General features: G+C 57.5%; 4 protein-coding genes across 6 annotated transcripts in view; 3 read left to right on the top strand and 1 right to left on the bottom strand.

Moving 5' to 3' along the window:
* The first annotated feature begins 582 nt into the window (after positions 1–582).
* On the top strand, positions 583–2,222 carry LOC308070203 (mas-related G-protein coupled receptor member H-like). The gene is made up of 2 exons (XM_080403758.1): positions 583–807; positions 1,149–2,222. The coding sequence occupies exon 2, from the start codon at positions 1,187–1,189 to the stop codon at positions 2,126–2,128; it is 942 nt and encodes a 313-aa protein (XP_080259884.1). The 5' UTR covers positions 583–807; positions 1,149–1,186; the 3' UTR covers positions 2,129–2,222.
* A 2,255-nt stretch (positions 2,223–4,477) lies between these two features.
* On the bottom strand, positions 4,478–8,162 carry LOC308070204 (mas-related G-protein coupled receptor member H-like). The gene is made up of 2 exons (XM_080403759.1): positions 5,907–8,162; positions 4,478–5,623 (listed from the first exon to the last, which is right to left on the bottom strand). Exon 2 carries the CDS (start codon positions 5,598–5,600, stop codon positions 4,680–4,682), a length of 921 nt encoding a protein of 306 aa, XP_080259885.1. The 5' UTR covers positions 5,601–5,623; positions 5,907–8,162; the 3' UTR covers positions 4,478–4,679.
* Positions 8,163–8,219: 57 nt separating this feature from the next.
* Positions 8,220–10,576, top strand: RHOD (ras homolog family member D). Its single transcript, XM_080403760.1, has 5 exons — positions 8,220–8,352; positions 8,966–9,053; positions 9,369–9,478; positions 9,610–9,744; positions 9,833–10,576. Exons 1-5 carry the CDS (start codon positions 8,224–8,226, stop codon positions 9,998–10,000), a joined length of 630 nt encoding a protein of 209 aa, XP_080259886.1. The 5' UTR covers positions 8,220–8,223; the 3' UTR covers positions 10,001–10,576.
* A 538-nt stretch (positions 10,577–11,114) lies between these two features.
* KDM2A (lysine demethylase 2A) overlaps positions 11,115–27,897 on the top strand; it is a 50,606-nt gene continuing 33,823 nt past the window's right edge. Inside the window, exons 1-3 of one of the 3 annotated variants that reach the window (XM_080403730.1) lie at positions 11,115–11,387; positions 11,793–11,820; positions 13,195–13,299. In XM_080403730.1, coding sequence (XP_080259856.1) covers positions 11,368–11,387; positions 11,793–11,820; positions 13,195–13,299 — 153 coding nt within the window. In that variant the 5' untranslated portion in view covers positions 11,115–11,367. The remainder of the gene's footprint in view (positions 11,388–11,792; positions 11,821–13,194; positions 13,300–27,897) is intronic. The other 2 variants (XM_080403729.1, XM_080403731.1) reach the window with 2 other exon arrangements.

Genomic DNA, 27,897 nt, shown 5'->3' with positions numbered 1-27,897 from the left:
AGGTGTGCTCCCCTGGGCCCAGGGCAGGTTTCGGCGATGATCCTCCTGCTCTTCCCAGAAGGGGAGTTTCTTCTGAGAAGCACCCAGCCACCCCGCCAGTACTGCCAGCATCACCACCACTGCCAGCACAGCCAGCACTGCCAGTATCACCAGTGCTGCCAGTGCTGCCAGTGCTGCCAGCATCACCACCACCACTGGCATTACCAGCAGTACCAGCATCGTGCTCTCCTGCTGGAGGGGCAATGACCCCTGGGGATGCTGAGGTCTGGGGAGCACTGCGAGAGGCAGGGGAGAAATGAAGAGCGGGAAAAACCTGCCAGGAGAGGGAAGGCAGTCAGGGAGCATCTGTCCAGGGAGGAGTGTTCCTAATAAGGAGTAAACGAGGAGCCGTTCACAAAATTCTGCTTGAAGAGCTTTCTGCTTTCTGGCAAAAGCCACTTCCTTTGTGGCAAAACAGGGCAAGATGAATAAAAACAAGGAAGCGGAGCTCTGACATAGCCACAGATACAAAGCCATTCCCGACTCCCCTGCAACCCCGCTGCAGCAGGGGGGGTGGGGTGGGGGGGGTGGAGAGCTGTGCACGCTGCCAGGGGGCACACCAGGGACATGACACGGAGAGGAGCCGGTGGGACAAGAGCGAGGACCTCCTGGTGACCCAGGGGACTTTCTTCTTCTAGCAACTCTCCTGGGAGGATCCACGCCAGGATATGGCTCCGAAGGAAGCATGAGATGCCAAGACACCAACGCTGATCTGCCTGAGCCCAGCTGGAAAGACAGCCCTTGCCTGCTGCTTCATCTAAGCTAACAGTTAAGTGCAATGTTTTCCTTCACTTCCTTCATCCCACCTCCCTTTTCTCCAGCATCCACTCCCAGCAGCTACCTCCCTCCCAACTTTTCCTAGTGACCAGCAGCGGTGTCCCCAGGTCCTCTCACCCCTGCCCTGCGCTTGCCTTCTGCACCTCCTGGTGAACCTCCCTCTCCCTCCCATCTCATTTCCCTCTCCCACCCCACAGTGTCCACCACTCCCCTCCCCAGCACATCCCGCTTGCCCTCCACTGATGCCTTCCCAGCAAGGGAGCTGGCAAGGGGCCACACAGCTCAGCCCCAACTTCCCCAAGCCACTAACTCCCCGTCTGTTCTGACCGCAGCTGGGGACCACATCCCACCTCCTGCCCAGCATCCATCCATGGAGGTGAACATGTCCTCACCTCCCACACCACCCACGCCGACCAGCAATGGAGATGACCAGTGCACGATAGATGTCACCGATGTGGCTGTAGACATTGTCACGCTGCTCATCTGCCTCTGTGGGCTGATGGGGAACGGGGCTGTCCTCTGGCTCCTCGGCTTCCGCATCCGCAGGAACCCCATCACTGTCTACATCCTCAACCTGGCTGTCGCTGACTTCACCTTCCTCCTCTTCATGGTCACCTCAGGCCTCCTCTACATAATGGAGAACATCTCTTGCTCCACTGCTGTCCCCCTGGTGTACCTGAGGTCGCTTTTCCTGCTCTCACTGTTCTCCTACAACATGGGCCTGTACCTCCTGACGGCCATCAGCATCGAGAGGTGCGTGTCCATCCTCTGCTCCAGCATCCGCCACCCCCAGCACTTGTCAGCCGTGGTGTGTGCCCTGCTCTGGGCCCTCTCCATCGCTGTCATTGCTGCAGTGACTTCCCTGTGCCTGTTGCACGAGCATGAGCACTGCCGGATGGCTCTCATCTCCATGTACGCCCTCAACTTCCTCATCTTTGCCCCACTCATGGTCATTTCCAGCACAATATTCTTCATTAAGGTCCTGTGTGGCTCCCAGCAGCACCAGCCCAGGAGGCTCTACATCGTTATCTTCCTCACCGTCCTCTTCTTCCTCCTCTTTGCTCTTCCCCTCAGCATCTGGAATTTCCTGCAGCAGTTCAGCTACACTGTTGCATCCTCCCAGGTTGTTTTCCTGCTCGCCTGCATCAACAGCAGCATCAACCCCTTCATCTACTTCTTGGTGGGGAGCTGCCGGAGGCACTGCTCCTTGGTGCCCCTCCAGGTTGCCTTCCGGAGTGTCTTCGAGGAGCCAGAAGACCACACTGCCTGCAGCAATGATACTACGATGGACACTCTGGCCCCAGCCTGCTGAAGCCTCTCCACCACTCTACTTAAGCGCCCCAGGACAGTGCCTGAGATTTTCCTTAAGTAACCACAATAATAAATGTCTGCAGTATTTTCCCCGATGTCACCTTCTCGTGGTGTCATTCTGCCCCCCACAGAAGAGCAGAGCAGAGACCACCAAAGTCGAGGTGTGGAGAGATGCTCGGCGTGTCGGAGCACGGCTTTCCTCCTCCCTACCAGCCCACCCCAGGTCCCAGGCCACTGTTCCCCCAAGGGGAATGTGTCCCAGAGGACCATGTTCCTGAAAATCCCCTGCTTTTTGGGATGAGCGTTGCCTTTGGGAACCTCTGACTCATGTGCAGCGTAGGGGTAAAAGCTGTTCAGCATCCTAAACCCCTCTCCCCATCCCACATCCCAGCAGCTTCAGCACTGCCGGCAGGGGGGGAACTGCCCCCACAACCCTCCCCTCCCGCCGGTACCCTGCTCCCGGAGCTCACAGCTGCCTGATACCAATAAAGAGCATCGTGCACCGTGCGGTGCCTTCGGTCCCTGTGCCAGCACTTACTGGCTTCGACTGTGTCCCAGGGGTGCGGGCTGGGGGCGGGGGTGGGGGGGGTGGGGGGAGATGCACACATGGCTCATGCTCACCACGGCAAAACCGATGCCATCTGCCCGTGGCTGGGACTATGCTGGCACACCGGTGAGGGCAGGACGGTCCCAGGGGTTCAGCCCTGTCCCCAGGCTGTGTTATTAGCATCACAGCAACGATCTCCCCAAATATATTTTTTTGAATGTTGTAAGCCAGGTGTACGCGTAAAGGACTCTTCCTTCTGAAATTCTTCTCTCCCCTGGGATCGGCAGGCTGGAGCATTTCTCCTTCAGCAGGCGAGGACGGTGCAGCAGCAAGGGGAGGAGGAGACCGTGACCCCCAGCCCGGCCACCACCTCACAGGAGCAGGCTGCCACCTCTGTGGGCCACCACAGGCTCTGCAGGCCACCACTTACCCCCCTGGGGCTTTGCCGAGGTCCCAGCGGGCCACAGCGGCAGGGAGGGCTGGGGGCATGTGGGACAGTGCCGGAGCCAGCAGCGATGCGTGGACTGGATGGCTCCGGACCAAATGCCACCGTGCCGTGCCTCAGTTTCCCTCAGTGCCATGGTGGGGGCAGGATGGGTTGTGGCCCCCATTCAGGCTGCCCGGGGACATGGCGAGCTGCAGCCTCCTCCTGCACAGCCCCGCTGTCATGCTAGGGCTGCTGCTCCTCCTGCACCCCCCGGCCACCTCCTGCACCTCTGGCCACCTCCTGCACCCCACAGCCAGCCCCACCATGTCTCACACCTTCCCACCAGCCCCCCACGTCCCACAGCGCCCATGCAGCTCCCTCACATCCCACACTCTCAGTGCAGCCCCCCCCCGCCCCCCCCAATGCAGCCCATCCCAAATCCCGGAGCCCCCCAAAGTCCTGCACCCCCCATACAGCCCCCCATGTCCCACACCCTCAGTGCAGCTCCCCCACGTCCCCCAGCCCCCACGCAGCCCCCACATCCCGCCGCCCACCCCCCCGCAGCCCCCACCCCCAGCCCCACGCCTGAGGCTCCGGTGCCTCCCTGCGGAGCTGTTCACACCCCGTGAGGCTCTGGGGGGGCTGCTTCTCGGGGACACCCCCCTGCCCCCCGCAGAGCGGCACCCCTGCGGTTTCCCCCGCCCCCCCGGCACCGCGAGCGGCGGGAGAGGAACGGGAGGCGGCGGATGGAGCCAGCGGCGTTTATTGGGGCGAGGGGAGAGGGGCTCGGCCGGGGGCTGGAGGGGGGCGGGGGGGCCTGCCGGACTCCGTCCGCCCGCGCCCCGAGCCTCCCCGAGCCGCGTGGGGCGGGGGGGGCGTCGGGGCTGGCACCCGCTTCCCTCGCTGGGGGGCAGCAGAGCCCAGCGCCGAGCCGGGAGAGGCCGGCGGCAGCCCCCGGAACGGGACGGGCTGCGGGGGGGGATGGGGGTGGGATGAGGGTGAGGTGGGGATGGAGATGGAGATGGGACAGGGATGGGATGGGGATGGTACAAGGATGGGAACGGGATGGGATGGGGATGGAGAAGGGGATGGGGGTTGGATGGGATGGGACGGGGATGGAGATGGGAAGAAGATGGGACGTGGGTAGGATGGGGATGGGATGGAGATGGGACAGGGGTGGGATGGAGATGGGATGGACGTGGGACAGGAATGGGGAGGGAAATGGGAATGGGATGGGGTGGAGGTGGAGGTGGGATGAAAATGGAGTGGGGATGGGATGGAGATGCGATAGGGGTGGGAATGGAATGGGATGGGATGGGATGGGATGGGATGGGATGGGATGGGATGGGATGGGATGGGATGGGGAAGGGGTTGGATGGGATGGGAATGGGACAGGGAAGGAGTGGAGGTGGGGAGGGGGACAAGATATCAGGATGGAATGGTGATGGGATAAGGGATGGGATGCATCCCAACACACAGCTGCAGGAAGGTGATCTACAGGCCTGGCCAGGAGTGAGGGTGGGCAGCTGAGGGTGAAGCCAGGGTGGGCAGCACAGCCAGCGTGACCACAGTAGCCTCTTAGCTGGAGATCACAGTGACCCCCGTGTCTTCAAAGACCCTCCGGAAGGCAACCTGGAGGGGCACCAAGGAGCAGTGCCTCCGGCAGCTCCCCACCAAGAAGTAGATGAAGGGGTTGATGCTGCTGTTGATGCAGGCGAGCAGGAAAACAACATGAGTGGATGCAACAGTGTAGTTAAACTGCTGCAGGAAATTCCAGATGCTGAGGGGAACCCCAAACATGAGAAAGAAGAGGACAGTGAGGAAGATAACAATGTAGAGCCTCCTGGGTTGGCGCTGCTGGGAGCCACACAGGACCTTAATGAACAGGATCACATTGGAAATGACCATGGGTGGGGCAAAGATGAGAAAGTTGAGGGCGTACATGGAGATGAGAGCCATCCGGCAGTGCTCATGCTCGTGCAACAGGCACAGGGAAGTCACTGCAGCAATGACAGCAATGGAGAGGGCCCAGAGCAGGGCACACACCACGGCTGACAAGCGCTGGGGGCGGCGGCAGCGGTACCAGAGTGGGCAGAGGATGGACACGCACCTCTCGATGCTGATGGCCGTCAGGAGGTACAGGCCCATGTTGTAGGAGAACAGTGAGAGCAGGAAAAGCGACCTCAGGTACACCAGGGGGACAGCAGTGGAGCAGGAGATGTTCTCCATTATGTAGAGGAGGCCTGAGGTGACCATGAAGAGGAGGAAGGTGAAGTCAGCGACAGCCAGGTTGAGGATGTAGACAGTGATGGGGTTCCTGCGGATGCGGAAGCCAAGGAGCCAGAGGACAGCCCCGTTCCCCACCAGCCCACAGAGGCAGATGAGCAGCGTGACAATGTCTACAGCCATGTCGGTGACGTCTATCGTGCACTGGTCATCTCCATTGGTGTCCGGCACTGGCGATGTGGGAGGTGGGGATGTCCGGTTCACCTCCATCATGGGAGGTGGGATGTGGTCCCCAGCTGTGGTTAGAGCAGATGGGGAGTTAGCAGGACCCTGAAGGATATCTTGGGGAGAGGGGTTCTGGTGATGTGGCACAGCAGGGCTGGGGACAAGGGGGTGACGGGAGGGCTGGGGAGGCAGCTGCCTCACCACTGATGAGCTGGGGGGGAGTGTGGAGGAGAGGCTGGAGGGGCTCCAGGCACCCGGAGGGAGGATGTGTGTGGGAGCAGCGAGAGGGGCTGTGGGCAGCTCCAGGGAGACGTGAGCAGCTCCCCGTGCCAGGCTCCGGCCACGACCCCCTACCTTTCCTGGCAGCAGTCTGGGGCCAACCTGCCCACACGTCCAAGCAGGGCACGCTCCCCTGCTCCGGCTCTCTGTACCACGATCTTCTCAGAGGAGAACTGGGGTCTCTGCGTCCTTAGAAGACCTGAGCTGCCCGTCTCTCCTCCAAAGCAAGATGCTCTTTGGGGCGTTTCTGCAAGATCATGGATCAGGTGGTAAGAGCGCGCTGGGCAGTTTCAGACACAGGCTGCATCACCGAGCCTCCTCTGTCAAATTTCTGTTGATCTTGCGGGAAAGGAAATGTTTTGTCTGAGAGAATACCCCAGAGGATGAATACTGCAGCAGCTACATCTTGCTGTGCAAAAATCTTGATGCTTTTAGGATTCAACTTGATATCTCATTAGACTGGTAATTATCACCTTCCTAAACATTTTATTGTGCTCCAGTCTCTTTCCTTGACCCTGCCTTGATGCTGGCATCCTTCTGAGATTGCTCATTACTGTGTGCTTTTGCCTTCCGGCCCCCCGGCATGGGAATCGCTGCTGTGTCTCCTCCATCGCTGTCGTGCATCAAGCCTGAGTGGGAATTCGGTGTCCAAGCCATCAATTCAGACTTATCCCAGGCAGTCTGGGGGCTGCAGTGACCTCCCAGACAGCCTGGTACCCACTGAGGGAGCTGGGGGCACTGGTGGCAGGAGAGCAGGAAATGAACCAGCCATAGGGTTGGGGGGAATGGCAGGGAATGGCACACATCATCCCCCCTGTCCCTCCCTGCACCCCTATACCAGAAGCACCCACTCACGCCTACCAAGGCCTTGGGGTGTCAGAGGAGGGTACCGACCAGAGCACAGGGGGTCTTGGGGACCTCCAAGCTGGGATGTGGGGGATATGGTCTTCCCTTCCTCCCCATGAGCGGCACCAGCCATTCCCCATGTCCCCTCTAGGCACTGCTCCCCCACCCGCACCCCCTATGCTGGTGGGGGAACACAGCCTGACAGTGGGCAAAGCACCCCCCTGGCGCCAGATGCCCTCTGCCTCTCCAGCAAGGGCAGAAAGCTGCTGCTTTGGCTCTTTAAGCCAGCTAATTAGCCACTAGGACTGCTGACATCCTTGCCTGGCTCACCTGGTGCACCCGCGGCAGGGCAGGAGGAGCTGGCAGGAGGGGACACACACACATGGGGCTCTCTGAGCCCAGCCACCCCCGAGATACACCCCGTGTCCCGAATCCCTCCTGTCGGAGCATCCTCTGAGCTCCCAGAGTGGGGCTGCGGGGGTCCTCAGCCCAGGGGAGGTGGGCAAGGATCACTGTGGGCAAAACAGGGTGGTCAGCATGAGGTCCACGCACAGCACCTCCTGGAACCCCGGGAATGGCACTGGGTCAGCATGTCCCTGAGCAAAGTGGGGTGCTGCAGCCCATCGCCACCAGCATGCTGGGGTCACCAGGAAGGGACCATGGGCCAGGGGCTGCCTGCACCAGCCAGGTCCTGCCAGGCCAGGTGCCAGGATCAGGGCTTCCCGGCAGGGCTTGGCTCACCGTGGCACGGCTGGGCAGGGCTGGGCACCGCACGTCACCTGCTGTGACCGAAGGGGTGGCACTGGCGGGGAGGTGCAGAGCTGTGAGTCACCCCCGCCCCGTGCCTCCATCCACCCTGGACTTTGCCTCCCGCCGATGCTCAGAGCAATAAAACCCAGGTGCTGGGGGGGGACCAGGGTGTCAGGGAGGGTCTCCACCTTCAGCAGGCGTTCAGCGGTTGGGGGGCACACGCGTGTGTTTGCACACACGAGCACAGGAGTGCGCAGGTGTGTGGGGGAGGGAGCGGTGGGTGCGTGAAGGGGAGCTGTGCAAGCGTGCGTGTGCGCCTGTGTGCATGCGTGCAAGAAAGCCTGCACAGAGGTGTGCAAGGAGGAGCCAGGTACGTGAGCAGGTATGTGCATGTGCAAAGGAGCTGCACATGTGGGGTGGAGTCATACGTGTGCATGTGTGTGCAACAGGCAGCGGGCAGACATGAGAGTGAATGTGGCACACGCGTGTGCCCCCTGCGTGGCAGGACCCGCCTGCAGGAGGGTCCCGAGCACACGCAGGGAGCAGCCTGTGTGCGTGCAAGGTGCCATGCGTGTGCAAGGATGCCCATGTGCGGGTGGGCACCCCACCTGCTCCTGGTGCCCCAGCCCTGGTCACCACCACCGGCATGGCCCCAGCCACCGATGGCACCGCGGGCGGGCCCGGTGGGCGGGTGGCAGCCACTCCCTGGGCCAGGCGGGTGCCACCCACCATCCTGTCCCGGTCCCTGTGTCCCCGCTGAGGCCAGACAGGCTCCGTGGCCCCGCCAGCCGCCCCCATGCAGCAGGAGCACGGGGGGCAGAGCCCAGGGCCCCCCGAGGCCGACATCAAGGCTGTCGTCGTGGGGGACGGGGGCTGTGGGAAGACGTGTCTGCTGGTGTCCTTCGCCAGGGGGGATTTTCCCAAGGTACCGGACTCCCTGTCCCCCAGGACCTCAGCCCCGAGGGGACCCGGTCACGGGTGGGGTCCTCATCCCTGAGGGGTTCCCCACGCAGTCCCGGGGAGGCTCCCGGCAGCGGTGGCACGGGCAAAGGGCAGCGGCGGCCGCGGGACAGGACAGGCATGGTGGCAGCAGGACGTAGGGCCAGGGGGCCTGGGGCAGGGGGCGGCCAGCCTGGGGCTGGCGGGGGTCCGAGGCAGCCGCCTTTCAGAGAGCAGACAGGCACCTCTGCCTTGCCAGGGGGGTCACGGGATGGGGAGCAGTGTCTGTCACACAGCCAGGGCACCTATGGGACCCGGGAGGTGCGGGGAGTGGGGGCAGCCCACAGGGACCCCAGCACCTCTGGCCTGGACCCTCGGTCCCTCCGCGTCCCCCCACCTGCCTGCGGCTCAGTGCTGCCCTGGGCGCGGTGGGTGACAAGGAGCATCCCCAGCCCACCTGCCCTGGGGGGCACCACCATCTCCTGCCCCCGTTTCCCTCCCGTGCCCCCGTCCTGCCCACACACTCCCGCAGGGGTCCCCTGTCCCCACCGCCCGTGAGCAGACAGGACTTGCCTCACGCCCTCCCTGTCCCCTGCCAGGTCTACGTCCCCACCGTGTTCGAGAAGTACACGGCCTCCCTCCAGGTCGCAGGCAAGCCAGTGAGGATCCACCTCTGGGACACGGCAGGTGGGACAGGAGGGGACGGGGCAGGCAGTCGGGTGTCATCGTCCCCCTCCCCAGCCCATGGGTTTCGGGGTGTTCCACACGCATGGCTCATGCCCTGGAGAGGTGTCCCCATGGACTGACCATGGGAGATGGGGGTGAACATGCAGCTGGCATGGCAGCCGCTGGTCCCTGGGCATGTCACCCTCAGCAGTGCTGCCTTGCTGTCCCCAGAGCCCCGCGGTGCCCCCAAGCTGGAGGGGCAGACGTGGTCCCAGGCTGGGGGCTCCCAGCCCAGTCAGGAACCGGTGCGTAATGGTCTGCTGCTCTGCCTGACAGGGCAGGAAGACTATGACAGGTTGCGTCCGCTGTCCTACTCGGACGCCAACGTTGTCCTCATCTGCTTTGATGTCACCAACCCCAGCAGCTATGACAACATCCTAACGAAGGTAACACAGCCCCTGGGGAGCTGCTCCCCCCACCCTGTGCATCATCCCCATGGGAAATGGCATGGAACTGGGGCTGCTGCCCATCCCGTGTCCCCGTCCCCTGAGTGACATGTGTGTGTATGTCCCTGCAGTGGTACCCAGAGGTGAACCACTTCTGCAAGGGCACCCCGGTGCTGCTGGTGGGATGCAAGACCGACCTGCGGCAGGACCGGGCGGTGATGCGCAAGCTGCAGGAGGGGCACCTGGAGCCCATCTCCTACCAGCAGGCGAGTGACACTCCTTGATGGGTTGGGGATGCCCCCCAGCATGGAGCTGGGGGCTGTCACAAGGCTCTGACCCTGTGGCTCCCCACAGGGAGAGGCCATGGCCCGGCAGGTTCGTGCCGTGTCCTACTTGGAGTGCTCAGCCCGGTACCAGGAGAACGTCGGGGACATCTTTGTGAAGGCTTGCAGCGCTGCCCTCAGTGCCGCCCACCGGAGCCAGCGCAGGAGGCGATCCAAAAGGGGCTGTGTGCTCTGCTGAGCCCCCCCCCACTGGCACAGCCCTGGGACCCGCTGTTGTCCATCCCACCCCCACCCTGGCACCTTGGAGGACAACACCTCGGCTTCCCACTGCTGCCAGACCTCCTCTGCCACCGCTGGACCTCCACTGCTGTGGCTGCCACGCTCCCGTCCCCCCACAAACCGGCCCTGGGGGGCTGGCAGCGGTGGTCACGTTGGGGTGCCAGCAGGAGAGCACGCCCCGGGCACCAAGAAACTGTCACCGCAAGGAGCCCAGCGCCCGAGTGTCCTCTGCCAGATGGGTGCTGCGAGCAGGGAACTGACTGGGGGGGCGCCCTGTCCCACTGGCAGGCCAGTGCAGGGGGGGGCAGCACGGGGTGATGTGGGTGCGGGTCTCCCATTAAAACAGCGCTCGCAGCGGCACAGCGTGACTGGAGCCCCCGGCATGGTGGCAGGGGGACAGGGCCAGCTGTGGGCCCTCAGCGGGGGGGCAGCTGCGGGGAGGGAGCCCCTCCGGCATCCTGGCTGGGGCACATGCGTGTGTCTATAGCCATGTATGTGTGTGTGCTGCATGGCCATAGGTGTGTATGTGCAAGGCTATAGGTGTGTATGTGTGCTGCGTGTCTATAGGTAGGTAAGTGTGTATGTGCATGACTATAGGTGCGTGTATGTCAATAGGAGTATATGTGTGTGTGCTGTAAGACTATAGGTGTGTATGCGTCTGCTGTACGGCTATAGGTGTGTACATGCAAAGCTATAGGTGTGTATGTGTGTGCTGAGTGGCACAGGGGTGTGTGTGTATGCCTATAGGTGTGTTTGTGTGTGTACATATCTATGGGGTGTGTGTATGTGCACGTCTATAGGAGTATCTGTGTGCATGTCTATAGGTGTGTACGTGCACGTCTATCGAGGGAGGGTGCATGCCTATAGGTGTGTATGTGCGTGCGTATAGGGGGTGTGCGCGCGTGACTGGAGGGTGCCGGTGCGCGCGGGCGGCGCACACGCCCACGTTCACACGCCCGCCCGTACCCGCCCACGCTGCCGCCGCCGGACGCCCCCCCGGCGGTCCCCTCGGCTCCCCCCGTGCGCGTGCGCGACAGCGGGGAGGGCGTGCCCAGAAGGGGCGTGGCCGGGGAGGGGGCGTGTCTCGGCCGCCGGCCGCGCGTGCGCGCTCGCTCCCGCTGCCGCGGGGCGGGGCCGCCGAGGTGCGTGCGCGCTCCCGCGCCGTGGCCCGCCGCCGGAGCGGGCCGGGCGAGTGGGGCGGGGGGGCGGCGCATGCGCACGGCGGACGGCGGGGGAGGTGGCGGGGGGGTCAGGGGAGGTTGCGGACGGCGCAGGCGCAGTGCGGCGGCCGAGTCAGTGTGTATGTGAGACTCTGACGGGTTCAAAATGGCGGCGGCGGCTCCTGTGTGAGGAGGGGAACCGCGTCCCGGCCGGGGGGCGGCGGGGCGGCGGCGGCGGGGCGGCGGCGCGGCGGGCGGCGGCGGGCGGCGAGGCTGGCGGCGGCCCGGCCCCCGGCGGCGGAGGGGCGCGGCGGGGTGCGGCGGCGGCGGGGGGAACGCGGCGCCGGGCCGGGGAGCGGGGCCCGCGGGAGCGGGCAGCGGCCCGGGGGTGGCCGGCGGGGCTGTCAGCGCCCGCTCGCCGCGGCGGGGGCGGTGGGGCGAGGCGGGGGGGGCGGGCGGCGGAGCCGGGGCGGGGGGGGGTGGGCGCGGGGCGGTGCGGTCGGCGGGCCGGGCCCGGGCCCGGGGCGCGATCGCTGCCTGACCCGGGGGTTCCTCCTCCGTCTCTTCTGCTTCTCCCCGTCTCGGCGCTAGAAGAGGACAAAGGCGCAGGAGAGACCTGGTGAGCCGCTCGCGGGGCGCGGGGGGGCCCCGCCGCCGGCCCGCCGCCCCCGGCCGCCCCCGAAGTTTCCGCGAGTCCCCGGAGAGGGGCCGGGTCGCGGCCGCGGGTGGCGGGGCCGCCGCGCCGGCTGGGGCGGGGGGGGGGAGCGGGCGGGTCTCCCCTGCCGGCGGCCCCCGGGAGGCCGGCCCGGGAAGTTGTGGGCAGGGGGCGGTGGGGCGGGCGAGCCGGGGGGCACCGGCTGACAGCTCCCCCGGGCACTGACGTCCCGAGCGCCCGGCCTGTGGCTCCCCCGCCGCCGCTTTGTTCTGCCGGCCCGGGGCTGCTCCCTCCGGTCCCGGCGGCGGGGGTGGGGGGCTGCAGGGCGGGGGGCGGCCGCGGCGGGCAGGGGGCTGGCGGCGGGCTGGCCCCGCAGGGGTGGCGGCGGGGGCTGCGGGCTCGGTGCGCTGCGCTCCGGCTGTTTGTGAGCGGAGTTTGGCGAGTGTAGGGGAAGCCCGGGGGGAGCGGGCGGCGGGGCCGGGGGTGCTGCTGTCAAACCCTGCTCGGAGGGTCGGGGCAGAGCGGGATGGGGCGAGCTGGCTCCGCACGGTGGTGACGGTTCCGTAACACCGCACGGGGTGGCAGATCCTTTCCCCGAAGCTCTGGCGTAGGCATAAGCGTGAGGATTAAGAGCTGCAATATACCTAGGTTTTGCTTTCTTTCTGTTCCTTTAATAATAATTAAAAAAGTTTGGGTGCCACCTGGCGCCTTGGGAGGTCTGCCTAGGTTAGTGCCTGGTGTCACAAGGTGGCACAGTCTGAGGTCTGAGGGAGGTCTGAGCACTTAGGTCCTCTCAGGACAGGAGTTAGCGCCCTACCTGCGACCCTGCCGCACCGCTGCACGTGGAGCGGTCCCGTACGCCTTCCCCGTTCGAGGGAGATGCTCTGTACCAGTGTCGCTTCTCCCGAGTGCCGCCGTACGGGATAGCCAGAGCACGGCAATCATATTGTTTGGAGGACTTGGTTCTCTGATGCCTGTTGTTGTAACCGGGGGAACCAGCCTGCTCCCCGACTGCTGTTGACCATTTGACAGCAGTGTGCCCATCATGTATCCCAGCGTGGGCCAACTGAGCTGCTGGTAGCAGCCCGGAGCAGAAGCCTTTTCCTGATCTGAGACCTGCAGCTCATGTCGTGTTACAGAACAGCTGGTAAAGTCATTTACCCTAGGTCATGCCTAAAGTTAGAAAGGGAGCGGTAAAAGTTGAGGTGGGCTCGTCCACAGTGTTCGCTTAACCCTGCATGGTGGTGTGGGATCAGCCTCAAAATGAGCAAAGAAATGAGGGACGTAGGAGCCTCATGTCTGCGTGCCCTGCTTCACTATTTCCCTCTGGCTTCAAAGGAGGAAGAGGAGGAAGACAGCAGCCCTGGAGTGTCCTTCTCGCTCTCTTCAGAAGAGTCGGAGATGGAGCCTGAGGAAGAAAGGATCCGTTACAGCCAAAGACTGGTCAGTATTGGCGCTAAATGATCATACTGTGTTCTTGGCTCTGTCGCAGCTGAGGAAAGAAAAGGCTTTTACTGGCAACAGGTTTAAACAACCCAAAAAAGCATTGTGGTGGATCGCTGCAGCCTGCCCTGCGGTGTCAGCTCTGCTGGCAGTGGGTTAGGTGGCTTCGTGGGTCCTGGTTTTGTCACAGTTTGCCTTGTGAAGGGCGCTTGGCTACTGAACCCTGGAAGAGGGGAGGGTTGGAGGCTGAGACTGGGTAAGATGCTTTGCGATAGATAGAAGAAGGGAGCGTCGGTGTAGTTTTTGGCACAGCAGGTTTTCTCATGTGTTTGTAACCAGCAGAAATACTGTGCGTTACCATTATGTTGGCCTGGACGTGATCTGTGTGCACCGTGAAATCTGAGGAAACCATATTCAGCTTCAAGCACGAGTTTGCTTGTGCCTGAGTACACATGTTTTCTCCTGCTGTTTTCTTTCGGAGGGAGCTGTTCCAAAAGTCAGGTCCTAATTGAGCATTGTCAGGAGCTCTGGCTTGTCTGATGTTTACACCGCTGTTCAGGGGACTGCACGAAGGCGATGGTCTGCAGGTTGGGCTGTAACTGTGAGCAGTTTGGGAGCAGCTGCTCTGAGAGTCTGAGATGATATTCCCAGAGATGCCGTGGAAGGAGGGAAGCTGCTGTGTCCCTACAGGTTGGTTTCCCATTGTTCGGAGGGGGTTGTAAAGCCCTGGGGAAGGGCAAGTGGCAACTCTGTGATAGCTGAAGCTGTGATGGAGCTCCTGTCTCAGTCACAGCAGCACGCATACCCTCACCTTCAAGGTGCTGCCTGCAAAGGTAAATCCTTATCCTTTAATACTCTGAAATCATTTGGTGTGAGGCTGAGTGGTACTCAGCCTTAAGCTTTGCCCTCAGGAGCAAGCAACTCTTGTTGCTCTCTTGTTGCTGCAGGGTGCCTGGCCGTAGAAGGGGTGTAGTAGCCAGCATGCACCGTGTAGGAAATCCTCTAGTGAGGGTGGAAATGGTTATTCCAGCACTGGCCTCTGTGGAGAGGAGGGTACCGCATAGGCCGTGGTTTGCCCAAACTCCTGGGTTACTGAAGGTGTGTTCCTTTTCTGGTGCTACTTCGTGTCTATTGTGTGTTTATTATTTTGCAGAGAGGGTTGTCATACTAGCTGATTTGGTGACAGGCATCTAGACTTTTGTAGTCAGCCACCTTAGCCCACTTGGGGAACCTGAAGTGTCTCTGATTAGAACTGGGTTTTAATATTTTCCCTTTTTTTGAGAGGGTGCTTGCGGGGAAAAAAAAAAAAAAACACCAACCAAACACCCAAACAAACAAACTGTAATACATCTGTAGGCCCTTCAAGACGACTTGTTTTTTCTCAAGTGCTTTGGGAGATGCTTTAATTTGGCAGTGCTGCCAAAAGCAGCAGTCCTACCTCCTCCCTCGTCCTGACGTGATTGTTCCCAGAACTGTGCGGCATGCGGGTCAAGGTGCTGACTTGACTGGGGAGTGACCGTGTCTATAGCCAGCAGTCAGGGTGGCAGGATAGCTTCTCTTGGGGGCAATGCCGGCTTCAGGTGTTGGTTAAATACTATCTTGGCTACGCTTTGACCAGAAGTAACACGAAATGGCTGGATAAAGACGCAGCAGATGAAGGGGACTAGCGGCCAGAAACTTGCTAGTTTAAAGATGCTTGTAATCTCACAAATAGAAATCATCAGGAAGAGTTGCTGCCCTAGGGTAGGTGGCCTGGACTCCAGCAGAATGTGCTAAGCTGGATAAATGGTTGCACGCTGATGAGCTACATGCTTAAGGGAAGACACATGGGCAGCAAGCAGAGGATGAGGCTCACCTAGACTTCTGTGGCCTAGCGTGCATGTTGTCTCTACTGGCCTGCAGCCGAGAGGAGGAGGCATGACCCCTGTGTGGTAGGTGAGGCTTAGTTCATGCCTTCTGCTTTGCTTTTCCTGGGAACTGCCACCTCGTTATACTCTCTTGCTGCGTCGGCGATGCTCCAGTGTTGAAGGACCTTTAAAAAGATGATTTTTCTTTTTTGTTGGTTTTTTTTTTTTTTTGAGATGCCTGCTTTGAAATGTGAGGACCTGCTCTTTTACCTAGTGTTTCTGGCCCTTGCAGAACAAGGTATCACAGGTGGATTATCCAGGAAGGTAAAAGTGCTGGATATAACTTATCTGAATATCCTACTCCTACGTATGCCGTGGTCTCGGGAGTTGGTTTTAATCTGCCTACATTAAAAGTTCTAGCTAGGGAAACAGGTAGTTGGTAGCACAGTATGATTCTGCTGCTGTAAGCTGTGTTTCTTGTGTGCGACTGGAGATCAGCGTGGGTGTGATAGCAAAAGTATAAATATATTTTAAAAAGAAGTAAATCCAGGTGTGATAGTAGTCCTACCAGCCAAACAGCCTTGGCCAGAACAGTTCGTAGTGGTGAAGGAGCTGAATTAATTGTGTGAGCAAATAGCATGGTTTGATGGTACCAGTGGCCTGAGACGGCAAAAGAAGGTTGCTATCTGGTGTGTCAGAGTATAATTACACCAACAGCATCTTCTGACTGACTGGTTTCCATCAGGATTTAGTAGTTTTGAGCCTTTTGCATTATTTTTAGTGAGCGATACTGTTAACGTTCCTCAGGTTCAGCAAAAATCTGATCTACGTATATTTTCTGAACGAATTTGTCAGTATTGGTGAAAGATCTGGGTTTTGAGGAGAAACTCGCCTCTGCTTCAGATGTAGCTGTGCTCCTACAAGAGTTCTCTGCCAGTTCACACATCCCTGTGTGGTATAATGACACTTAGACTAGGCGGGTCACACTGCTTTAACTGCTTGCTTCCAAGTTCAGGCTCTGCCTCCATCCATCCCAAGATTATAAGGGCCTGGGTGAGTTGGGCTGGATGCAGGGGTATCATTGTGAGGGTGTCTTCATCCGTCTTGGCTGTGGAATATGTGTCCTGGCAAGCTCTGGGAGGCTGGCACAGGTGGGGAAGGGGAGCCTGTGGGCGATGCTCTGTGAGCAGGGAGAGCATGCACAGCAGCGGGTTAGGGGATATCCATGTTCCTGACCCAGAGATTTGCCTGGGCCTCCCTGCACCGTGAGTAGTGGAGGATGGGACTGGTCAGCCAGCGCTGCGGAGTAGTTTCCTGCTAAGTCTGCGTATATATTTTTGCTCCTCAGCTCTGTAATGAGGCAGTACTTTGGGGACTGGTTTGAGGTGCCAGCTTTATAAGCTGTAGATGCATGTTCTGCAGGCCCTTAATCGAGGAGCTGAAATGCTCTATTGTATCCTGTGCCCTGAGTGACAGTCCAGCCCTGGCACTAACAATGCGATGGTCCCTTTCTGAGACTTGGAAGTCTTCCACTGACTGTCACTGGGTGGTCGCACCCAGCCCGTGGCACAGCAAGCCCTTCAGCTCCCCGTGAGGAGGCCAAGGGCACGCTGGCACTTGGAGCGGGAGCCTGGACTTCTTAAAGGCAGGAGTGGCAACAAGAGCAGCTCTGGCTATGGGCTACCAGCTCTGGAGAAAACATTCAGTCTGGTGCTGTGGTGCTCGGATACTCTGCCTGGTCCAGGCTGTCCAGGGAGTTCACAGAATACCTTGTCTGCCTTGTGCCACCTGGGCGCTCACCTGGACCTCCATGAGGTGATGTGAGACTGAGGAGAAACTGTGGCATGTATAAACTAATTTTTTTGGTAAGGTTAGATCTGTGTTAGGCCATTGAGCGCGGGGAGAGGCAGCAGGGAAGGAATCTCCTGGTCACGCTCGGGAGCTGTTCAGCAAACTGGCTGGTACATCCCTGGAATCTGCTGCCGGAGAGGATGTTTGACCCAACACTTTCTAAGGATGCAGATGTCGTGCTGGAGGTGAGTGAGGTGTGCCTGCCTCGCTGTCGCAGCACTGGGTGTGCGTGCTGCCCTGCCGAGGAGGGAGTTCTCTCTTACTCCAGCCTTCACTGCACACAGAGCCGCTTTACCAGTCCAAATCTGTGTGAATCTGTGGAGCTGCTGAAGGGCTCCCTGGCAGGATGTTGGGCTGGTGTCTGCCTGCCCTTCTGCAGGGAGGTCATTGAGTATCCCTCGGTGCTAGGAGTGTGAGGAAACCTTGCCTTCTTTCTGCTCCGGGGCTAATTTTGCCAGGCCTTTACCACGAGCTAAGACCAGCAAGGCTCCATGAATTACGAGCTGGGGTTAGCACATCACCAAAGTGGTGCCATACACTTTCGGTGACAATGCTCAGGGTGAGGAATGAAGGGCAGCAGCGCTGGGTCACTTCAGAACAGCGTTGGAGGGAGCACAGCGGGCGAGTGCCATTACCCTAAGGACAAGTCCTGCCCGTCCTGGTGGCTCTGCTGTTGTCAAGTCAGCAGTCTGCATCTCAGGGTGTGGTTCCAAGTTAGGATTGCTGGTGTGGCAGAGCTGGTTGAAGAGGTTTTCTCCCTCCTTGTGTTAGTGCCTCAGGAGCTGATGCCCCTGAGCTGGATTGCTGCTTCAGGGAATCGTGGATCATGCCCTAGATGAAATCTGGTGGGGGTGGGGGGCATCTAACTCCAGTTGTTGTCTGTGCTGGGCCAGCGAGCTTGCTGCCCCACCAGCAAACCTGATGAGACCAGAGAGGTGGCAGGCTGAGATGGGGAAACAGGGTGGGGTAGGAATCTCTTAAACTGGCTCTGCTGCTGGAGAGAGCCTGTGGTGAAGCTGCACCCTCCCTCCGAGCGGTGGGTGCTCTGGGGGGCACGGGCACAGCTCCAGCTGAAGGTACTGTGCTGCCTGGGCCTGAGTGACCACCCCTGGCTGGGTGCAGTGGCACCCTGGGTTTGGTTGCTGGAGATTGTTATAACACCCATGGAGGGAAATGGGCCTGTGGAAGAGGAGACCCACCTGCTGCTAAGTGCTCTGGGTGCTGGAGCATATGGGAGGTGAGGGGGGAGCCGGAGAGTGAAACGCTGTCTCTCCCATCGCTTGAGGCAGTGGGTGTCCTGCCTTAGCACTGCCCTGCCCTCTGGTCAGATCCTTACCTGAAATTTGAGAGGAGGCCTCTGCCTGTCCCTACCAGCCAAAATCTGAGGCCTCTCCTGTAAACAGCATTTAGCAAACCTGTCCTTACATGTTGGTGTCCACGCTATCCCCTGGGCGAGAGTTCACATGAGCTTTACAGTATGTGGAGTCATCGGCTGAGGGATGAAGCTTGGGGTGCGCGGAGGAAAAGGTTTCTCTTGCAGTCGTGTGTACTGCGGTGTGGAGTGGCACCAGGGCACTCAGATGTGTGCTGCCCGTGCCTGGGGGATGGCAAGGCTGGCTCTGATGAGCGCCCAGAGTCACGGTGGCACTAATCTTGTAGTTCCCAAGTTGTTTGTATTGGTGGTACCAAATCCTTTCTGCAGGTTGAGGTGATGTCAAAGGCAAGACATGACCCATGGAGCCAGAAAGGCCCATGCATGTTAGCATCCACGTGACACTCGTGACAAAGATCCAGCCCTTAGCCTCATACCACCAAGGGGATAGATGGCCTCAAAGCTGAGAGGGGGAGGTCGGCAGGAGCAGGCTGTGGGCTGGCAGGATGCTGCTTGTGTCTGGGAAGACAGCAGAGAGGCGGCAGCAGCTGCCTGCCCTCCCTCTGTGGGTCACGCATCTGCCCTTGCTCTATCTTGAATGGCTCGTGCTGTCCTGACAGTGGGGCGCAAGGAGCAATGCCTTGCCATCAGGTTCAGCCTGATTTCTTGTTCTTACTCCTTGTAGTGCTGCTCACTACCAGGTAGCGATCCCTTGTTGTTGCTGGTGTTTGTCATCCTGAACTCTTGGTGTGCTTGACAGAGGCCAGTCCTGCTGGATACTGGCTTTCTTGGAGCTGCTTCCCATTGAATCAGGACTTGTATGTGTGTGCTGGGGTCAGTCTACCAGTGTAGTTCCCACAGGGGCTGAAGCAAGAGACAAGCCACCTGCTGGGGTGAGAATCTGGGTGGTTGTACATTGCCCCCCGTGTGAAATTTGGCACTGGCAATCCTTTACCCTGTGGAGCGATGCTCCCTCCTGTTGCCTGAAAGGCCTCAGAGTTTGTCTGCCATGTGCCCTGTGTGAAACTCTTTCTGGCCAAATGTCACTGGTCTGCTGGACACACCTCAATTTCCTAGTCTAGACAGGACCTGTGCAAGTAGGGTAATTAATCTCTTACTTGCCTCTGCCTCAAACTGAAGGCACTACAAATGAGTCATTCTAAATGACCCAGGTGTAATAATTGAGCTCTAAATAATTTAGGGACTGCTCAGATTTGATCTGGGTGGCTCTTTGGTGGAAGCTAGCGGCAGCTGAAGGCTGTCCTTGGAAAGCTTTAGTAATCCCTGTGAGCATTTAGATCCTGAAAGATGCAAAAGTGCGCTGGTCCTTGGGCGAATACCACCCTGAAACCAACTGGATGATGTTCCATGTCAGCAGAGAAGCGCAGGAGGTTAACATCTCTGCTGGTTTCTTACTGTCCCAGGCCTGACTATGTCTTGAGCGTGTCCTGGAAGCTGCGGTGCTAACTGAGCAAGCAGCCAGACAGTGCAGGAGCACCTGAAGTTACTTGTGAGTTGCCAAACAATATTTGCAAGTTGCATCTATGTTTCCTGTTAATAGCAGGAGTAGGTTTTCACTGGATTATCCCAGCTGGAGGTGACAATAACAAGTTAGGGGAGCAGCCCCCGTGCCCCTGGTACCTTTTTATTGATGGCTAATTGTGTCAGGAGCTACCCAGACAGGGGTCTGCAGGTCACTGGCTGGATTTTGGAGAGAAATGGTGCATGTGGGAGGGAAGCGGGGATGTGCTCAGAAGGTGGAGAAACAAGGTGGTGCACTAACACTGTCCTCTGAAAATGTATGAGGGGAAGGCAATTACTTGTCTTCAGGGTGAAATGTCTGGTGCTGCTGATGACGGAAGAGTGCAGCTGATTCCAGAGGAGGAAATGATGGGTGAGCTCTGAGTGGGTAGCCTGAGCTCTGGAAAGCTCTGTTTGCTGCCAGAGTTGACTTATTAGTTCACAGGCTTTATTACACGGTGCTTGACCTGCTTTTATTTGGGTTGAAGAGGTTAAAGGCAAATGGAAGAGGTAGAAGGTGAGGAGGAACATGGCATATCACACTGAATCAGCACACGATGTCGTGCAGCCTTGGGGCAGCTGCACCAAAGCACGTACCAGTGTGTTCCAGTGTGCTCAGAGGACAGGAGTTGTCATACCTGAGCAGACCTGCCTTTGCTGCATCTCCTGGTGGAGAGGGAAGGGAGCGCAGAGAAGGATCTTACTTGGTTGCCTTGGGAAGAGCAAAAAAGCCAAGTGGAAGAGTAAACCCTGTGGTAGGGTGACAGGGCCTGTAATTAGATATCAAAGATACTAAGCCGTCAAAAGCACTGAGAGGCAAGAAGGGTGGGGAGCATGTGTCACAGAACGGGAAGTGTGATCTCACTGGGATCTCAGTGAAGTTTAATGTTCTTGGGGTGGGGGTCAGACAGAACAAACCTGTGCAGAGCCCTCCTGCTAGGAAGGAGCAGTGGATACATGAATGCCCGTTTGGAAAATGAGATGTGACCATTTCAGCTGAAGCTAAGAAGCTATCTGTGACTGCACTTGTACAAATGCATCATGAAAACGCCTGTCAATAACATCTGAAATCGGCATCACAGCTGTTTTCTGTCTTGGATGGTCTCAAGCTGGATGATCTGTAGACCAGGTTCTTTGCTGTACGAGTGCTCGTGCTGCTCCAGCTCGATCCGTTTTCTGGAGGGCTTAGGGTAAGGCATCAGCCTTTTGGGGGCTGTAGGGAACTTTGTTCTTCCCTTTTCACAGTGGTCTGAACTCCCTCTGCTGCCCAGCTTCAGGTACCTGCAGATCTCCCTTGGCGAGGATGCTGGTGATGCTGAGGGCCAAGGAGCAGTGAGAGCATGTTCCTACCGCTCCCCCCTCTAACTCACCACCTCTCGGGTCCTGTCAGTGCTGCCAAGTAGCAGCTCTGGGAGCAAATGCTCTGCCACCTCCATGTGGCATCTTGGGCAGCTGGGAATGCTCTGTGCTGTGTGACCCTCACCCAGCTAGAGGTAGCCCCCATGCTAAACTGCGCTGGCTAATTTTCGTTTGTCCTTGCTCATGTGATGGGAGAATCACAGGCTCCGGGATGGCGTAACAAGAACAACCGTGAGGTGCTGCAGGTCATTGATGCTAGAAGAGCTCTGCTCATACAGCCTGGAGCTTAATCTGGACAGACCAGAAGGGATGTGATGAACTCAGTTTTCTGTTTGCTGATCTTCTCATTAACCCTTTTTTTTTTCTTTGTTTTTTTCCCCCTCCACTTCGGCTTCCAGAAACCAACTTGAGGAAGGTGCATACTGCCCGCAGGTGTTACATGCTGGCACTTGAGATGGTTCAGATAAACCTGGTAGCCTGTGAATCCACGATGGGGCAGGCGAGATGGATCTGTTTGGCAGGGTTTCTTTCTGTTCTGTGGCTCTGTGTCCATGCTTGTGCAGCTCTGTTGCTGTAGAAACAGTACCAGTAGCGAATGGCATGAACTGGCTGTCCAGAACTGTGAATCCTTATGGAAGTTCCCAGAACTTCCTGAACCACGCCAAGTTCTGGTGTCTGCCCAGGGTTGCAGGGTGGTAGGAAGGGATGGATGGGTTTCTGCTCTTGCAGTAGGCTGATGGGGAGGTGCGCGCCCTGTAGTGCTTCCATGCGGGCTGGGTGCCTGGAAGGGTGCAGGTCTGGGTGGCATCCTTACTGCCAGAAGAGCTGAGGTGTGGGTCACAGTGCTCCAGGTGATGTGCATGCGTGTGAGCTGGGGGAGACAGCTGGGACCGGCAATTTTTAACTGCTGTCAACTAGAACAGGTCATATTGATGGTGCAGTGGTGAGTGGAGCAGTAAACTCTACCTTAAACACTGGCTGCTTTTTGTCTTTTCCTTAATCTTGCATGTTTTGGCTATCATGCTGTACGCTAATAAGTTTTAATAGAGCCACCCTCCACACACACCCCGCACCCTTTTATGTCAAGGAAGAGGCTCCAGAGTGTGATCGTTGCCTGTGGGTTTTGTTAGCGCTGGTTCTCAGGGATGAGAAGCAACTGCAGGGTCGTAGCCAGCCCTAACAGGGTTTGGGAGAAGAGGTCACTTGATAAAAGGCACCAGGGGAAGGATCAGGATGTTGCTTGGTAGAACCACTATCTAGAGAAGCAGATCCCCCACCGCTGAGGCACAATCTCATTATAAGTGAGATATGCAGAGGGGATGGTCCTTTTTGATGTTGCCTCTTACCTTGCCTAACTTTTCATCAGGCAGTGGTGGAAGTCTGCAGGGTACGAGAGAAGAGAGGTGGTGCTGCAGAACATGGAGAGACAGCCAAGCACATGCTGGAGGAGCAATCGGAAAATGTTAAGAGCAGAAAAGCCTGTATGTTTAAAAATAACAAAAGAGGCTGACCTGTGCTCATCAGTCCAAGAGTGCCCTGCTTCCCCCTGGCTCTCCCATGTTCCCCTGGCTCTCGGGAGCTGCAGTCTTGCGATTGAGCTGAGGTAGCTGGAAGGGGAAAGGAGAATGTCTGACAATGTATGCTCCTTTAGGGTTAGATTGCCTCAGTGTGTCCAATTCACTGTGAATAAATATTTCTGTGTGTTGCTGAGCTCCTGAGCCCCTTTGCCCCATTTGGATTAAGGAAGGGGCAAGTACTGGGCTGCTTCTGGAGCAAAGGGGGAGGGAGTGTGTGTGGTGATGGTGTAACAGTGCAGAGTACGGAGGAAATATCCCTCCTAGTAGATGGTTTCACACACTGTGTTTTTCCCCGCAGCCCTCAGTTTTCCTTCTTCATAAGCAACCTAGGCCCTATAGCCTGCAATTCCGGCAGCCTGTTGCTTTTCTTCTTAAAGAACAGTGTCAGCTTAGCAGGAATTGCAGAAAACCCCAAAGCTGCCTGTGCTTTTGCTATCCAAGTACTCCTGTGGTCCAGCCTTGATCAGTTTGCGTAATGGGACAGAACTGACAACAGGTTTCTGCAGAGCTGGGTCGGGACACTGGGAGGTTTGGAGGGTGAGTTCTTCTCCACTGAAAAATCTGAGCTAGTCCTCTGAACTTCCACCGAGGTGCTCTGCCTGTCCCAGCGAGGAGTGAAGTTGCTCAGTGCTGGGCTACTAATTCTAGATGAGCTGTCCCTCTGTCTCTGGATGCACGTGGCTCTGTCTGTCCCTTGTGCTGACCCTGCTGGGTCCCTGCCCGGTGGTCTATGTGGGCTCAACAGCCTGGAGGTCTGCTCTTGCCCCAGTGGGAAAACTGTTGAAGTGCGTGTAACTTTCCCCCTGCCTTTCTGGAGAAGTTTGGTCTACTTTTGTTCCATTTTGGGGATGCTCTGTTGCCTTCCTATACGATGCAAAAGGAGTAGCAGAGCTGGTAATGCTCATCTACCTGACTGCATAGCACATGTGCCAGGGACACCCTGGCAGGGAAAGGGCTCAGCACAGCAGGTTTTTTTCCTTGGATTTCTTCTGGTTTGGAATGGGTGGGATGTAATTAAAGGGGTTTGCTCAGTCTACTTGAGAAATAACAAGGCTGCATGTCAAACAGTGGCTTTTAACACTCTGTAGCTAAGAGGATCAGTCTTAAAGCCTGAAATGTGACATGTTGGAGGGTTTGATGGTCCTTCATGAGCTTCTTCAAGCTGTCATAGAATGTAGGCAGGGTTTGTCCGGGTACCAGGGTGCTAAGGCTGGTGGTGGCTGTGGGCAGTCTGAGGGTTAGTAGTGCCATAAAAGCTAGTTGAGCCAGTGGCTGCGTGTGAAATATGCTGCTGGTGACTGGAATGAGAAGCCTCTCCTAGGGCAGCGTTCCCTTATTGGGACTGTTGCCAGGCTTGCCCATGTGTGATCTGATCTAGCATGTTCCTCTGTCTCATGCTTTTGCTGCTGTGGCTGGTCAGTGTGTGGTTTAGAGGCAGCTACTGGAATTCTCCTTGGCCTGTTGGTGCTGTCTCCCCACCTGCCTCGTTCAGCCTTGCTCCAATTCCCCAATTACTCCTTATGTACATCCAATTTTGTAACACAAAAGTGCAAACTAAAGTGTTCTCCCTGCTCATTCTGAAATGTTGCCAGCCCGGCTCATGATAGGAATCCCTCCTGGAGCTGTGAAGCCTGGAAGGGCTCCAGTTCTGTGTAGATCCTGTTCGCTCTTCAGCCTGGTGCTTTGAGTCTGTCTTTGTCCAGGAGTTTGCAACTTGGGATATGCCAGTTCTGCTCTGCTGTTTTTGAGAGAGACAGATGATGAGGGGCATTAAACTTTGGTTAAGCCTGCTGGGTTAGTTCTTGGGTTCCCCTTGTGAAACCAGGCAGCAAAAGAGTGAGTTTAGTATGGTCGTCTTGTCCAGACAGTCATCACTGGTGGACAGGGTGCACGGAGCTGCTAAAATCAGTGACCTGCTAGCTTGCCCTCATGTCAGGCTGGCCTCCAGGCTTGCCCAGAGACAGATACGACCACTTGACAGGTTGTCCTGGATCTCTTGCTTGTGGGATCATGGCCTTTTCTTCAGATCCTGCTGCGGTGCCTCCTCCTAGCTGGGGGAGCAGGGAGCCTGGGACCACTTTATTGTTTCTGGGGCACTGGCAGTTGTTAAAGCAATTGGTTCTGCAGAGCCAAAATATTAACAGGATGCCATGGGTCCATCTCTGTAGGACCCTTGGTACCCCGAGGGTGACAGGAGGCGGTGTGGTTTCGTTATTGCTTCCTGTGCTTGCGAGGAAGAGGAGCTGAGGAAAAACTAAAGTGGTTGAAGGTGGGGAGGCACAGAGGACAGAAGCCTGCTGCCTTTCTGCTGGCAGAGAGAAACCCAAGTAACGTGCTCGTACGGATCAGAGCTTGGAGCCTAGACCAGGAGCTGAAGTGGGAGGTGCAGGCTCAGAGGTGAGGAATATAGAAAGAAAAAGCTGTTAGTCTTAAGATAAGCAGTAAGTTGGCAGACTACTGATTGGATGTCATCATCTTGGTGTCTTGGTTCTTCACCTTGTGTCTGAAAGTACTTGTAAGGGAGCGTGTCCCCTGCGTGGTTCTGGCATTGGCACCTGCTCCGCTCTGGGTCTGTCCGATGGCAGCCTTGCTGCTTCCGTGCTTGTCTGTCCTCCTGCCAGGGGTTGCCTTTGCCTTGTGCCTTCCCAGAGACGTGGGACCCTTTCCCGCCAACCCGACAGATCACACGTGACCTTTGTGTGGTGGCTGTTGATTGCTGACAGTTCTCAGCACTGTGTCTCGGAGGCTGAATGCTGGATGCTGCCATGTGCCGCAGGTACTCACTCGAGATAAAAACACCCGTCAACAAGCCTGGTTGTCAAAGGTCTGGACTTACCTAGACAAGAGCCATACTTGTGTGCTGTGCAAATATGCGAGCAGGTAGATTCATCAACTGAGGAGAGTTGAGCTTGTAATTTATTACCAATTTGGCTGCGTTTCGGCAAAGTAACCCTGCGAAGGGCTGGGTGGCTTGGGGGCACCCGGTGAGGAAGCTCGGTGGCAAACGCAAGATCCACTGGTAAGTCACATTGTTCTATATGGACACTGGGAGCCAGGTAGAAGGTACGATACCTGCAGGAAGGGCACTTTGGAAGGAGGGAATTCAGGGAGTGAAACTTGATGGTGTTCTTAGTGTCTTTCCTCTGAAAGTATAAGGGAGGGTTGTGGGAGGGTTCAAATCAGGCATGCTGCTGTGGAGACATCAGGCAGAGGGGAGGAAGCATAAAGAGAGGAAAAGTGATGGGTGTTCTGGTCTCCTGAAGTGGAAGGAGCTGTGGCACAGCAGGAGGTTTCCCGGGAACTGGGAGATGGAGATGTTGGGAGATCAGGGAGGGAATGGCAGCAGGCAGGACAGGAAGTAACTAAAATACTGTGGTGTTTGTTGGTTTCACTCTGTAAATATGTGAGGCTCTTTCAGCGAAAGGACGGCTTGTTGTTATTTCAAATGTGACCTTGTACTCGTTCTTCTCTCAGGAAAAAAAAAACCCTACCCCACAGGAGAGTAGTCTTCTGGTTCTCTTCAGCTGACTGTCAGTTCCTCTGCCATTAGAGGTAGTTGTGCTCCATCAAGGCAGCGTTTGTTGATGGAGAGAGGTGTCCAAGGAAGGGTTGTGAAGAGTACCACCGCTGAACAGCATGAGGCGCTTCCCCTGGCATCCCCGAGAGGAGGAGACTGCAGGTGAAAGGATCAGAATAGAAGGGATAGTACTGGAGCTGTCTGCAGGATTAATATTCATGCTTCCTATTTCCTACGTTAATTAAATGGTACCCAAGAGGGCCAGAAAGAAATGGTGAAGGACAGCTATCTTAGATGAGAATTGCTAGCTGTCTGGTGCTGGAGGATGAATAAACTGCCTTTATCTTGACCCTGCCTGACACAGAGAGAAAGGCTTTGGACTGCTTGTCAGTTCTTTCTTAGTAAAACTCTCATCAGGATGAAAAATGCCTGAATCCTAACACAGGTCACAAAGCTGGAAAAAAGCAGTATTTAAATACTGCTGCTTAATGCTGACCACTGAGGTTGGCTGACAGAGATATATGTAATGTGCCTGACTCTTACCCCTCACTTCACTGGGGCTGAGCCTCATCTGGGCCATTCTTGCAATGGCAGTTTTGGGGGTGGCTGCTTATGTCCTTTTTGGAAGTTGCACGTCCCTGACTGAACTGACAGTTGACACTGGAAAAACTCCCAGTAGCAGAGCCACCCCTGGGACGAAGCAGTCTTCTTCTAAGAGCCCAGGGCTGTGACTTGTTGCTGTGCTCTGGCAAGACCTGCCTGGATGGGGTTGAACCAAGAAGCAGAAAAAAGTTAGGAGGGCTGTAGCAATCTGCTGGGAAGGGATACTCGGCCACAGCCCAGCCCTGGCACCAGCTGTGGGACAAAGGTAACCATCTCCCCGGGAAGAGATCAAACTTTGTGCTGTAGGGTTTGCGCAGCTCTCACAAAGTGCGTGCCAGTGGGAAGGTGAGGATGGCATTAGCGTGTCATGCCTTTGCACTTCTCTTGCCCTTTGCGGGTATCGCCTGTAGCCAGTTACTAACCAGGCAGCATTTCGCTGCATGACAGGTGAGGATCAAAGCACATCAGAGAACAAGGGGGTCTTGTAGTCTCTGCACGAGCCCTAGGCTCGTACTCTGACCACATCTGTCCTCGTATGGAGACCCGATTTGGGGAGTTAGGGAACTGTGGTTTGTGTAACTGCTGTGAGGAAGCTGCAGACTCCAGGAGGGAAAAACCTCTGCTGCAGAGATTTTCCCAAAGTCCCAGCAGATGCTGCCTCTCCCAGAGCACACGCTTGGAAGGGCAGAAGCCTTTCCTTCTTCCTGTCTGCTCTGCGTGCACTGAAATACTGTTTTTTCCCCACCCTCCCAAGACAACAATGACATGAAAGCGCTGTGGCCCCGGCCCAGTACACGAGAGGCGTTGTATAACTGATGGGAGCTATTTGTATTGTGGCAGCGCTTTGGGTCCTCAGCCATGACTGGGATCCTGCTCTACATGCTGTGCAGATTAGGAGGCCAGACTCTTCCCTGCCCACAGGAACGAGCGAAGCTGATCTGGCTAGGGGTA

This window comes from Falco punctatus, assembly GCF_963210335.1.
Source record: "Falco punctatus genome assembly, chromosome: 10".
Taxonomy (NCBI): domain Eukaryota; kingdom Metazoa; phylum Chordata; class Aves; order Falconiformes; family Falconidae; genus Falco; species Falco punctatus.
The sequence above is the reverse complement of the archived record's forward strand: the minus strand, read 5'-3'. Positions and strand labels throughout refer to the sequence as shown.

Excerpts from the sequence above, each read along its gene's own strand:
- LOC308070203 (XM_080403758.1), top strand. The coding sequence starts at position 1,187 with ATGGAGGTGAACATGTCCTCACCTCCCACACCACCCACGCCGACCAGC.
- LOC308070204 (XM_080403759.1), bottom strand. The coding sequence starts at position 5,600 with ATGATGGAGGTGAACCGGACATCCCCACCTCCCACATCGCCAGTGCCG.
- RHOD (XM_080403760.1), top strand. The coding sequence starts at position 8,224 with ATGCAGCAGGAGCACGGGGGGCAGAGCCCAGGGCCCCCCGAGGCCGAC. Across the intron at positions 9,479-9,609 it reads ATGACAACATCCTAACGAAG|TGGTACCCAGAGGTGAACCA; the intron begins GTAACACAGCCC and ends ATGTCCCTGCAG. Across the intron at positions 9,745-9,832 it reads AGCCCATCTCCTACCAGCAG|GGAGAGGCCATGGCCCGGCA; the intron begins GCGAGTGACACT and ends GGCTCCCCACAG.